General features: G+C 40.3%; 1 protein-coding gene and 1 long non-coding RNA gene across 3 annotated transcripts in view; one reads left to right on the forward strand and one right to left on the reverse strand.

The window, feature by feature from the left end:
- Nucleotides 1-859: 859 nt before the first annotated feature.
- On the reverse strand, nt 860-3,892 carry LOC308234424. The gene is made up of 2 exons (XR_013959057.1): nt 3,160-3,892; nt 860-2,919 (listed from the first exon to the last, which is right to left on the reverse strand). It is a non-coding gene; the product is annotated as an uncharacterized lncRNA (long non-coding RNA).
- An 85-nt stretch (nt 3,893-3,977) lies between these two features.
- DCUN1D5 (defective in cullin neddylation 1 domain containing 5) overlaps nt 3,978-13,656 on the forward strand; it is a 67,855-nt gene continuing 58,176 nt past the window's right edge. For both annotated transcript variants that reach the window (XM_080641686.1, XM_080641689.1), the window contains exons 1-3: nt 3,978-4,232; nt 7,286-7,402; nt 10,283-10,344. In XM_080641686.1, coding sequence (XP_080497812.1) covers nt 10,320-10,344 — 25 coding nt within the window. In that variant the 5' untranslated portion in view covers nt 3,978-4,232; nt 7,286-7,402; nt 10,283-10,319. The remainder of the gene's footprint in view (nt 4,233-7,285; nt 7,403-10,282; nt 10,345-13,656) is intronic.

Consider the following 13,656-nt stretch of genomic DNA (forward strand, 5'->3'; position numbering starts at 1 on the left):
AATCTGGCAATATGGATGTCACTCAATAGTGGAAGGAGCGAATTGTACTCTTAAAATGCAATTACTAAAACAAAAAGGGGGAGACAGATGTTATGTGTCACCTCAAAACAAACTCAGTCATGCTAAATTTTTTGAATTGCGATGCACAGGGTTGTACAGCAGCCGAAAGCCATCAGGCCTCCTGTACAATAGCCTCCGCCGAGTTAGCTAGGTTGAAGGAAGCACAAACCAGACAAGAGTTTTATCAGATTCGGTAATAATGTGGGGAAGAGTTTGTGTTTTATATCTTTCCAGAAGGAGCAGCGCAGACAATTTGGGTGCCAGAATGATACGTGTGTCACCACAATGGACCCAGACAAGCTCCTTGTCCCTTCACTCAAAAGGACTGAGAGTTGCCTGATGGCAGCAAAGCGGAAGAAGAAAACTGAAAGACTGAGGTTCCAACATGGAGTCAGCTGAAGAAGTTAACGACTGAAGCCCAGCAGATTGTGGAAAAGCAAGAAATGGAAGCTACTTCTTCGACCATGTTCCTGCTCATGCTAGCATCTGTTACTGTCAGTCTTCTGCAAAGTCTTGCGCAGTCAAGTCCGAGGACTCTGAGTAAATATACACCAGCAGCAAAAGAAACTTTTTTCATTTAGTAGCTAAAAATGTTAACATGTCTTGTAGTTTTGACTTCTCTCTTATTGCTGTTTTTCATTGGCATTGTTTTGTTATTATTTAATAGCCAGAATTTTGCTCTTGATGTTCAAGTTTTAAAATGATAACATGTATGTAGTTTGGTTTTTGCATTGGCATTGTTTGCAATTGTTTTTAATATTAGAGCTTTGTTCTTGATGTTTAAAAAAGAAAAAGAAAATAGAGGCATTAGCTGACATTTTACTGAAGATACACAGATTACAAGTAAAAGTGCAAAGATGTTCAATGTCACTAGCCATTTGGGAAATTCAGATGAAAACCACAATGAAATGCCATTTACACACGAGTCTGAGTGGATAAATATAGTGACAACACCAAACCCTGGTGAGGATGCAGGTATGGATCACAGTACATTACTGGTGGGAATATAAAATGGTACAGTGACTGCAATAGTTTGGCAGTTTCTTATAAAGCTAAGCATTCATAAGTTTCTTATAAAACTAACCATAGGACCCAGCAAGTACACTCTTGAGCATTTATCCCAAAGAAATGACAATTTATGCTTGCATAAAAACCTGTGCAGGAATGTTCATTGCACCTTTATTTGTAATAGCCAAAAAACCTGGAAACAAACCCCTATCCATCAAGAGGAGGAGGCGTAAGCACACTGTGGGGCACCATACCATGGAATACTACTCAGCCATAAAAAGAATCAACTGCTAATACCCACAACAACTTGGATGGATTGCCAGAGAATTACGCTGCGTGAAAAAAAGTCAATCCCTAAAGGTTATATACTGTCTGATTCCATTGATACAATATTCTTGAAATGACAAAATAATAGAAATGGGGAATACATTAGTGCTTTCCAGGAATTGGGGACAGGGGTGAGTGGGAAGCACGAGGATCCTCATAGCACCAATAATATTCACTATATTGACTGTGCTGATGACACACAAACCTACATGTCTGATAAAATAGTAATGAGCTAAATACACACACACAGACACACACACACACAGACACACACACACACACAGCAGTTCAAAACAGCCTTCACTGTAGCCTAGGGATTTCCCTGTTTTTTTTTCTTTCCCATTATTTCCTAGTTTCATGATCGTTTTCCTGTATAGTTTCTCCTAGATTGATATTGGGGTCAGCAGCCATTCCATGGTAATTCTCTATCTTGGCAAAATTGGAGGTGTGACATTAGAAAAAACTGTGATACAGGTATCTCCTGGGACTATAGTTTACCAGGACAAACCAAGATTCCAGATCTCCATTACAATGCTTAGCTACCTGAGCCTCCCTTCCCTATCATCAGCCAAAGGTCTCTGTGCTATTCCTTGCCTTCTTGATGCTTTTCCCTATACAAATACCTAATTAGCCCAAGCATGAAGCCTAGAGTCTCTTCAGGTAACCAAAGTGCATTTTTATAGTGGATCTTGGAAGGCTGTCATGTTTCTTTATTTAATCCAAAGGAATAAGACTTTGTAGAAAAGAAGTAGGAGGCTGCGGGAAGAAACATTTTAGACAAATAAAGTTTTTCAATTTTCAAATATTCACTGTACAGAATCAAACATCCATATGATACTATAATTCCTATTAATGCTTATTGGCTAACAGCAACAGTTCTAAGTCAACTTTGCCCGTTTCAAGTCTAATGAGTTAAAATGCACTTCATGATTTAGTACATATGGGACCTTATGTAATACGGTCCTAGCATATAACCCCTTCAACCCATCCTTGTACCTCCATTGTTACTGTTCAGTTGGAACATTTCCAGCTTCTTCCCACCTCAAGATATTAAAATATCTTTTTACTTTCACTGGTAAGGCTCTCCCCACATATCATGCCCTGGCTTATTCCCACTGACTTATCAGCTCTCACCTTAAATGTTACTTCCTTGGGAAAATTTCTTAGCCCCCACCCTCCAGACTAGATCAGGACCCCATGTTATACAACCTCAAAGCACACTGTACTTTTCTTTTAGAACATTTACCATAATTATGATTAACTAATGAAATATTTTGGGAAGAGGGGAATCATCATATATAATAAAAGCCTAGGTGGCATCACGCCCTCGCGCAACGCCCTGATGTGATGCTGTAACAAGATGGCCACCACAAGATGGCCACCACAAGATGGCAGCGCACACAGCGGAGGCAGGGCCCGGTGGCTGCTCCACATGGTGAGGCCAGGGGGTCCCTCTGCAAGGCGAGAAGGCAGTCGACCAAAGAGGCTGGTTGCAGCAGGGGAGGGCAGTTGTGGGCGATCAGGCTAGCAGGGGAGGAGTTAGGCATCAATCAGTCTGACAGGCAAAAGCAGTTAGGGGCAATCAGGCAGGCAGGCAGGCAAGCGGTTAGGAGCCAGAGGTCCCAGATTGTAAGAGGTATATCCAACTTCCCCTGAGGGGTTCCAGATTGGAGAGGGACACCCTCCCCCACCCCCCCCATCCCCCCCACCCCTGCCTTCACGAATTTCGTGCACTGGGCCTCTAGTATTAAAATAACACTGTACCTTTTCCTGGGGTCAGCATATGGGAGACTGGTATGATTTGAAACCCTAACTCTAGCATTGCCTGAGTGACCTTGGCAGCTACCTTCATTCCTTGGAGCTTGATTTCTTGATCTTTTCCGGGTTGCCAACACTTTTGGGAATCTGATAAAAGCTATAGTCCCAATGCCTGAGACAAACTCAAATAAGCAAAAATGTGCATACGTTTTAGGGGGAGGTTGAGGCTCAGAAGTCCAGTTGAGGTTACAGATCCCTGCATTAAGAGATCTCTAGGGTCTCTTCAATGCTAACATTCCGTTAATCTACAAGCGAACGCGCTGCTGTCAGAGTAACTCCTCGGAGACATCAAAATGTGGACGGATTTATAACAAAATGAGAAAAGGTTACCAAAAAAAAAACAACACAAGCCTGTGAGGAATGCATTGCGCAGCCACAGGTCTCTGCCCTAGCCAAATTTGGGACACAGCATAGTCACAGGTGACAGCTTTAGGAGGGAAGGTCCGGCGTGGATGGAGAACCCGGGAGCTGGGGTAGGAGACCGCAGGCCCGGTCCAGGTCCCGGCACCCCTCCGCTCCGCCCATCAGGACTCGCTCTTGGCCTTCCTCTGGGAGGCTGAGGAACTGGGGGACCTAAGAGGCATCCCCGCCCCTGGCAGCGAGAGAGCGGAGAGCGCCCAGCAGGGAAGGAAAACTCTGCCCAAGCGCCGCCCATCTCCTCTCTCTCCCTCCCTCCCTCCTGCTACCCAAGTCCGCGCTGTCCTGGTCACCGGGAGGACCACTCCAGTCCAGGCCCCGCCCCCAACCCCTGACGTCGCCGTACGTAAGCGGCGGCGCGCGCTTGGCTGGGCCCTGCGGAGCTGGAGGGACCAAATGGAGGAGCGAGCTGAGCGGCCGTCGCCCGAGCTCAGGCGCGACGCCCGCGCTGCGGTCCGCCGTGTCGAGCAGAGGGGTCCAGCAGGTCGTGGCGGATGGCCCGAGGCACTTGCAGCCGGTCCGGTCCGGGCATGCAGGGCACGCTGGGCAAGGGCAACTTCACCGTGGTGAAGCTGGGGCGGCACCGCATCACCAAGACGCAGGTGCGGCCCGGGCTGGGGGGGGGGGGGGGGCGTCCGAGGCAAGGGTTCGGGAGAAGAGCTGTTTAGCGAGAGGGGCGACTGCAGCGGGGCCTGGGGAGACCCCCGAGGCCGGGTCACTAGCTGAGGCGAGTGGGCCTGGGACTGAGAGCCCAGGAGGTGCAGGCGGTCGGTGAGCGCCGAGGGGGTCGGGGCCGGGTCCCCCCCCAGTGCCGTCCAATTGGAAACCCGACCAGCGGGGCCTTGCCTTCCTTATGCGCCCCCTGGTGGCCTCGCGGAACTTCGTCCAGAGGAGAGGGACGCTGCCAGCCCCGAGGAGGGGACGCCTGCATTCGGACTCCGGAGACGGGGCATCGCGCGTCCCCGTGACCTCGGCGCCCCCACGGCCCCGCGAGGAAGGGACCCCCGTGGCCCAGAATGCCCGGATGGCCACTGTCATCTCTCCCTCCTTTTGCCCAATAGTGTGTCTGATTTGGTGGCAGGCTAGCTTTGATCTAGCACTCCAGACAGTGGAACTGGTTACAATGGCCATCTCTGCATTTGTAGGGTTGGTGGGTTGGCCTTTCTTATCCTGGGCTGTCGCTTTACCAGGTGTGCCTCCTGGCTGTGCACATGCGTTCCCTGAGCCGCAGCAGACTCCGCTCTGCACTTCAAAGCCTCCCCTGCTTCCCAGCGGTGGATTCAGCACCACCCCCCGCCCCCCATTGCACATTCTAATGCACCGCACAAAGTCTCTGTTCTTACCTAACCGGCCCCCTTCCTTCCACGGCCTCAGAGTCTCAATTTTAAGGCACGCAAATTAAATACGTTAGAAAAACGGTGGTAACAGAACTATTCTTTAGAATAAAACCTGGTGTTTTTGCCCATTGTATTCTGGAATCGCATCTTTTTTCAGTTTTTTTCCAGTTTCCATCCATTTAAGTTTTTCACCATATTAGGATGGATGTACTAGAGTTTGAATATGGAATAACATAGGACCTTTTTTATTTTTCAGAATGTAAGTGTAAGGTAAAGGGCATTTGAAAACCTGAGTGATTTTTCTTGGAAATTTGCTTAACTTTGCTTTTTGCTTTTTTTTTTTTCCTTGTATGGAGTCCATTTCCAAAAAGAAGGGGTATATGTCATTGCATCATCATTATTTTTTGCCCTCCCTTATGGATCCTGAAGTAACCCAAATATGACAATTTTTAGCATATGGACCAAGGTCACAGATTTCCCTCTTAAAATTTCTGTTACGCCTTAGCTGGTTTGGCTTAGTGGATAGAGCCTCGGCCTGCGGACTGAGGTGTTCCAGGTTTGATTCCTGTCAGCGACACATGCCCAGATTGCGGGCTCCTTCCCCAGTAGGGGGCGTGCAGAAGGCCGCCAATCAATGATTCTCATCATTGATGTTTACCTCTTTCTCCCTCTCCCTTCCTCTCTGAAATCAATAAAAATACATTAAAAAAATTTTCTGTTAGCAATTTAGATGAAATTTGTAATGATAAATAATGTGACTATAGTGAGATTGCTTAATCTAATCCTAGCTTTTTTCTTTTTTTAAAAATCCTTACCAGAGGAGTAAGGATATTTTTTTTCCCATTGATTTTGAGAGAGTGGAAGGAAGGAGGGAAGGGGAAGTTTGGTAATCTGATTTCCCTTGGGAACTTGAGTTCTTCTATGGGTTACAAGTAATTCAAATCAGGAAACAAGCTATGACAGTAAATTAGAAATAAAGAAAGGTAAGAAGTAAACCTTACAGTAGAGATAATAGCAAAGGACAGAGTAGCTGTAAGGAAAAGATAAACAACTCATTGTATAAACACGAGTGTGAGGGAATTGACAAGCTGAGACCTATTTTCTTGGATACCTTTTAAGGGTCTTGAAACATTATAGCACTCACATACTTTTAATAATTGATATTAAAAATTACCCTGAAACAACGTAAAACTGAATCATGTTCAGAATACGTACATAGAATTATGAAGTACATTTTAGAGTTTCTTCAGAACTTATTATAATTACATGTGGGTGCTAATTATCAGAAAATTTTATTTAAATCAGAATGGCTTATTTCCTAATCAAATATCTACTAATTTTTAAAAACAGGTGTTTTTGGTTACATGGAAAAAAAAGTACATGATTGTTGACTTCTGATTACTTAGCTATTCACCTTCAAATGCAGCTCCTTCAAATTATCAACCTTGGAGTGGTTTGGGTTCCTATCTAGTTATAACAGGAAGAGGTCAGATTTTAAGAAAGTCAAAATTTAGTAACATTTGAGTTTTTGCACTTTGATTTTCAAAACAAAACTTAATCCAATTAGCATGTTTTCATGGAGATGGATTCTGATACTTTATATTTAGCTTTTTGCTAGAAAGCTAGGTCTATAGTCTTTGGAACATATCACTTGCTTTTCTAGAAAATTTTTATTTCAGTACAATAGAAATTGTCTTCTACTTGGCTGACCATTTATAAGTGCTTTGTGGTGGAATGATAACTAGCTGAAATTGCAGAGATTTTATTTCTTTAATTTATAAAAGGAGTATAAAGGCACTACATTTGTATTGAAAGAGAAATACGTTTTATTAAAGTAATTTTGCTGGGTTATTCTTCATAGCACACTGAAGACACTCCCAAACAAAATCTACCACAGTGTCTTACATGTGGTAGATGTTTAAGAAATATTGGTTGAATGAACGAATGAGCACTGAATTTAATTTAGCTATCATCATTGTCATAGGAACAAACCTACAGGCAAAGTCTCAGATGTCATTTATTAAAAAGATTCTAATTGGAGCCCTAGCTGGTTTGGCTCAGTGGATAGTGTCAGCCTGCAGACTGAAGGGTCCCAGGTTCTATTCTGGTCAAGGGCATATGCCGGGGTTGCGGTTGCAGGCTTGATCCCCAGTAGGGGGTGTGCAGGAGGCAGCCGATCAATGATTCGCTTTCATCATTGATGTTTCTATCTCTCTCCCCCTCTCCCTTCCTCTCTAAAATCAATAAAAATAAAAGATTCTAACTGGAAAATGTTAACCATTCTATACTAATTGTATTTATTTTTATATGGGATGCAGGTGGCGATAAGAATTATAGATAAATCTCAGCTGGATGCAGTGAACCTTGAGAAAACCTACTGAGAAGCACAAATAATGAAAATGTTAGACCATCCTCACATAATCAGACTTTATCAGGTATGACTTAACCTTACAACTCTCCATGCTTCTCACATTCAGTTCTCTATTTTGCATCATCATTTTTCTCTTTTATGTTAGTTTTTCAATGTAAATAAAAAATATAATGTTATGCCTTTATTAAGCTGAGTACATGCATCTTTCTATATTCAAATAAAAAATTAAGAAAGTAAAAACTAGTAGCTTAATTGTCTGAGTTGTCTCTCAGACTGTAAGTTATTTATTTAAAAAGCTTATAGTTATGCATTTGTGATTGTGTGCTTAAACCTGCTGGATTTTGATGGTGGTACCATTAATGAAGACATTGGAGTTTTGCTTATTTAAAAAAATATACTGTTACTGTTTTATGAAATACAAAGGCTGAAAATCGTGTATTAGTGGCATACTTGGTGATACCTAGAGCCAAATCTTATTTTGTTTAGAATCAGATAAATTCAATGAAACATTTTTTAAAAAAACACCTTAAGATATAATTCTTCATAAAATGAAACTGCACCCATTTTAAGTATAAGCTCTGTTTTTTTAAAATTTTTCTCAGATTTTTAAACAGTAATTCACATTTAGGAATAGTAATGTAATACCAAATGCTTGTAATATTTTTATTTATTAATTTGTAGAATTTTTTTATATTGGAAAACTAGTTTCAAACTAAAATGTTACAGTATGCTGGACTATGGCTTTGATCTCCCAAGTCTGATGTGTGTACTTACTAGTATGCTAGGCTCAGCTGTACTGGCTGGTGAGAGCTGATTGTTAAAATTTCAGAAATTTTGCAAATTATCATGTTAGTAGCTCAAAATCAACAATGGTAGGAATATATACACCACAGAAATAGTCAGGGCTTTTATTCCCCCCTCAGAAACCTGGTCTTAACATACAACTGTATGCAGTGAAATGGGTTAGCATAAGTATCCATTGGGGTTTAAGAAAATATCAGAACTTCTAATTATGTTTATTTTGTAGTTTTATCTTCTGTGCATTTTTTAATGCACCTAATGTATTTAGACAGTGGCATGAGTATGTAATTTGTGTCTCTTTATGTATCTATAATAATAAAAGCTTAATATGCTAATTAGATCAGACGACCTTCCGGACTAAGCTGCAGGGGCTGAGGCAGAGGCAGCTGTGGCGGCGGTGGCAGTGGGGTTCGAGCCCCTTGCATGAATTTCGTGCATCGGGCCTCTAGTATATTCATAAATACACATACAAATTTTATGTATATAAACATGTACAGGCATATGTACATACATATCTGTATTTGGCAAAACAACTTTTTATTGGTAGAAATTTGCAGTTAAAGAGGTGTGGGAACCATTAGCATTATCATTAGCTAAAAATGAGAGACTGTGGTGTGCCATTCAAAACAATTCCTAAAGTTCTAAAACTGTAGAGGAACTTTTAGGTCAAATGTATACCAGAATATTTCTCTCTTTGCTTTAAAAACAAAAATTCCTAAAGAGGATTCTTATAAGAAAATAATCACATTCTTAGAAGTCTCTTATGAACCATAAGCCAAACTGAGGTTAAAACATGAGGCTTCTCATGGTAATTCTATGTTTATTTGAACTAAATGATTTGCTGTTTGATTTGTTTAGACCCAAATTGTAGGTAGCTTTTAGTCTTCTGGCCTATGAAGTCCTATTCCTACATGTTAGAGCAAATTTGCTTTAGCCTTTCAATAGATAGCAGTTCAATTTTATGCTATTAGCATGTGCCAGTCTATAAAACGATAGATAGTTATGGGGGTTCTCCAGCCGTGACCAGCATGGCTAGAGAGCGAACAAGTCCTGAGTAGGGGCGACTGGGCATTGAGGAAAAGAAACAGACAGACACAGAGACAGTAAGTAAAGCTGGGACCAGGTGGGACACTGTTCTTGGATGGAGAGACAGTGACTCAGAGCTAGTTTATTATATAGAGCATGATACCAGGAAGTTTTACTAGAGTTTAAGACAAAGGAAATTATGTGAAATCATGTTTAAAGATCAAGCTGCAGTTCTTCATTCTTGTTGCGTTTCGTAATTGTCAGGCCTGAGTGAGCTATAGATCAGGACTGACAACATTCTTGCCTTTGGCAAGGTATGTTTCCAGGACCTGGCTTTGCTGACCCCACTGGACTCAGCTGAAGACCTTTGCTTAGCTACTCTCCCAGGCACTCTCTACAGATAGTTACAGAGAAGCAATCTAAAACTCACTCCTTTTGAATCTATAAATTCATTTCCTTTTGGTTCAGTATAGTTTGAAAAATCAAGTTTATGACAATGACAGGCTTTTCTGAACCTAGAAAAACTGATTTAAATAAAAATGTATATAGCAGTGGAGTTATGAAGAGCTTTTGAGCAATGTTTTAAAATAATAATACTATGTTACAGTATTGAAGTATTGTAGGAGGAATATCACATTGTGCCAGGTTTGCTAGGCTACAGGTATAACTGAGCTGTATTTTATTCTCTTTCCCTTGATCAGAGTATACCATATAACACAGGGCTAGAAAAGTCAGTGAGGAGGTGGTAAACACTTGATCTTCAAAACTCCTGTTACCTACATTTGCATTTTTCAAACTTGAATGTGCATAATAATTACCTGGGGAGTTTGTTAAAAAATAGATCTGTGTCAGTAGGTCTGGGTGGAGCCTGAGATCCTACATTTCTAACAGACACCTGGGCAGTGCTACTGATGCTGGTCCGTGGACCACACTTTAAAGAGCAAGGGATCTAGATTTTTCACCAAAGTGTTAGCATAAAGATATTGTCTTTAGTAAACTTTGCCAGCTTCTGAATTGTTCATAACTTTGATGTTTTTATTAGTAATTTTTACTCTAGAATGTTGTGGCAAAATACAATTCTTTCCTGTCAGACTAATATGGAATTATTTTTCACTAGGTAATGGGGACCAAAAACATGTACCTTTTGACAGAATATGCCAAAACTTGAGAAATTTTTTGGTAAGTACTTTTTCTTAATTTTCATAAATTTGAAATGTCACTAATCTTCAGAATGGAGTATTTTCTATTATTCTGCCTGTTTAAAAGTTGGTAACATGAATTTGAAATTTTTAAGCATTAGAATATAATAAAATATCCAGTAAGCTAAAAATATAGAATATAATACATTCTCTTATATATATGATATTAAAGGCACTGCTTAATTTTCTCATCTGTGTTAGAAATTGGAGAATTGAAGTTAGGGAGAAATGTTCAGTCATATTGCAAGGGAGATTTTCTTTCCTTTTATCTTTCTTTTTACTCTCCTTTTTAATAAATATTTATTGAGCTTTTACTATGTCCCAGGCATTATGCTAGGTATGAAGGGATACAGTGGTGACCTAAGTAACATAATCCCTATCATTATGGATCTTAAACAGTTTAGTAAGCCCTTAACTCTAGCTCTTACACCTTGGGCAAGTCACTATACTTTTCTGGGACTTCTTTTATTTCTAATAAGAAAGTATTTGAGTAGTTAGTTTCTCTATTCTAACCCTTAAAAACTGTAGATATTTTATTCTAGCTTTCATCTTTTTTATTTTTACTCTGTGGAGCCAGAGCACTATAGGTAGTCTAAATATTTTTGGTCTTTAACCTAATTTAAGTCCAGGATTGTTTTTTAAACAGATTTATTGAGGAACAGTTTATATACAATAAATTGCACATATTTTAATGTGTACAATTTTTAAAGTTTTACATATGTAAAAACAATCACTGCAATCTATCACTCTCAAAAGTTTCTTAGTGCCCTTTGTAATCTGTCTTGTTCCACATCACCACCAGGCAACCATCAATCTGTTTTTTGACTCTATAGGTTAATTTGTATCTTATAGAGTTTTATTTAAATGTAATGCCATATGTGCTGTTTGTCTGGTTTCTTTCTCTCAGTATGATTTTTTTTTTAAGATTCTTCACATATGTTTTTTTTATTGATTTCAGAGAGGAAGGGAGAGGAGAGAGATAGAAACATCAATAATGAGAGAGAATCATCGATCGCTGCCTCCTGCACACCCCACACTGAGGATCGAGCCCTCAAGCCAGGCATGTGCCCGGAACGGGAATCGAACCGTGACCTCCTGATTCATAGGTCGACGCTCAACCACTGAGCCACGCTGGCGGGGCTTAAGATTTTTCTTTTTGTTGTATGTATGAACATATCATTTCTTTCTATTAGTAGGTCTTTTGTATATATATATATATATATATATATATATATATATATATGTGTGTGTGTGTGTGTGTGTGTGTGTGTGTATATATATATATATATATATATATATGTATATCCCAATTTGCTTATCCATTTATGTGTTGATAGAGTGAGTTTGCTTCAGTATTTGGCTATTTCACATGAATTGCAATGAATACCCATATGGAAGTCTTTAACTTATAATCTACCTTCAAGTAATATTTAACACTTCACATATAACATAAGAACCTCTATTTGTCTTGTTCTTTCTAGACTATCAGCTCTGTCTCTTTTTTTGTTGTTGTTTTTGTTATCCTCACCTAAGGATACTTTTTTCATTGATATTTTCTTTAGAGAGAGTGGAAGGAAGAGAGAGAAGGAAGGAGGGAGGGAGGGAGGGGGAAAGAAACAGAGACATCGATGTGAGAGAGACACATCCATCTATTTGTGCCCTCTCGCACACCCGTGTCCGGGGATCAAACCTGCAACCTTTAGGTGTGCAGGCTGATGTTCTAACCACTTAGGCACAGTGGCCAGGGCTCAGCTCTGTTTCTTCAACTCAAGGTCTTTGCTGGGCTCAGCCTGGATTTCCCCTCATTATGTTGTGGCCTACTCACTTTTTCCAACAATCACTCTCCTTGTTTGATTGATGTACAGTTTCATAAACCAGTGTCTTGCATATTTTTCTCTTTTTTGTTTGTTGGAAGGAGAGGGTTGCTTTAGGCAGGAAGGTAAGTTCAGTTCCTGTTACTTCATCTTGATTAAAAGCAGAGGTCTCCAGTCCTTTCAAAATTATCTTTAATTTTAGTTATTTTTTAAAAGGAGGAATTATAAATACACTTCTGTAGTTTTGAAAAAATAATTTGTAGTAAATTCAATTATTTTCTAATAGTATTTCAGGGAATATAGTTAGTTGGCTTGCCTCTAGCCTCGATCCAGTACATAACTTCCCAGCAGCTTGACACTTTCTAGTTCTCTGGTGCTGCTGGCACTGGCTGCCCCAACTGTCCCACTCGTTCAGGAAGGGCCTTCCATGCTCTTCAGCTGCTCTTTCTTTGCATAGAGAGGTTTCCTGTGCCATCTGGTTTTCTTGCCGCATCTGACTAGGTTTACAGCAAAAGAGTGATTTGGGTGGCATGCTGGGACTGCATCTGCATGATTCATTCATTAGGAGGCTGTGGTGTTTATGCTGTTTATTTTTGTTTGGTTAATTAGATTGTATCTTATTCCATAAATGGCTGAGGTAGCTTTAAAGGACAATACTACAAAAACAATAATTCTAAAATATAAATAAGAATAAAGAAGTGATTCAGAAAATACATAGACCAGTAGAACACAATCATGAGAGGTAGGGGAAGGGAACACAAATGTGCAGGCAGTAAGAGCCCAAGAGCTTCAGATACGACTTTAAGCTTTCTGGCTGTCACAGTGAAGAGTATGTAGTCATTTACATAATTTCTAAAAGAAAGGTGAGTATCTCTCAAAGAAAGCCAAACTTTCCTTGGTAGTAAATTTTTCCTTTAGGGTTTCTTATAAGAAGTACTAAGCAATATTTTAAAAACAAAATCTGATTAAAACCATTTCAAGGGCATCCATTGTGGGGTTTTTTTATGTTAGTTTTTTAGCTTTATTATTGACAACACTATTATAGATGTCCCCATTTTCCCCTTCTTTGCCCACCTCCACCCAACCCCCGTCTCTGCTTCCCCTCTGGCTGTCACCACACTGTTGTCTGTGTCTGTGGGTTATGCATATATGTTCTCTGGCTAATGTCTTCAACTTCTTTCATCCAGTCCCCCCCAACCTCTTCCTGTCTGACAGGTGCATAGTCTGTTCCATGTATCCATGCCTCTGTTTCTATTTTGTTCATCAGTTTATTTTGTTTATTATATTCTACATATAAGTGAGATCTTATGGTATTTGTCTTTCTCTGACTGGCTTATTTCACTTAGCACAATAATCTCCAGGTCCATCCATACTGTCACAAAAGGTAAGAGTTCCTTCCTTTTTATGGCTGCACTAGTGGCCTGGTGCACGAATCCATGCACATTGAAAGGAAATTAATTAGAAGAAATATTTTAATA

Source organism: Plecotus auritus, assembly GCF_963455305.1.
Source record: "Plecotus auritus genome assembly, chromosome: 9".
Classification (NCBI taxonomy): Eukaryota; Metazoa; Chordata; class Mammalia; order Chiroptera; family Vespertilionidae; genus Plecotus; species Plecotus auritus.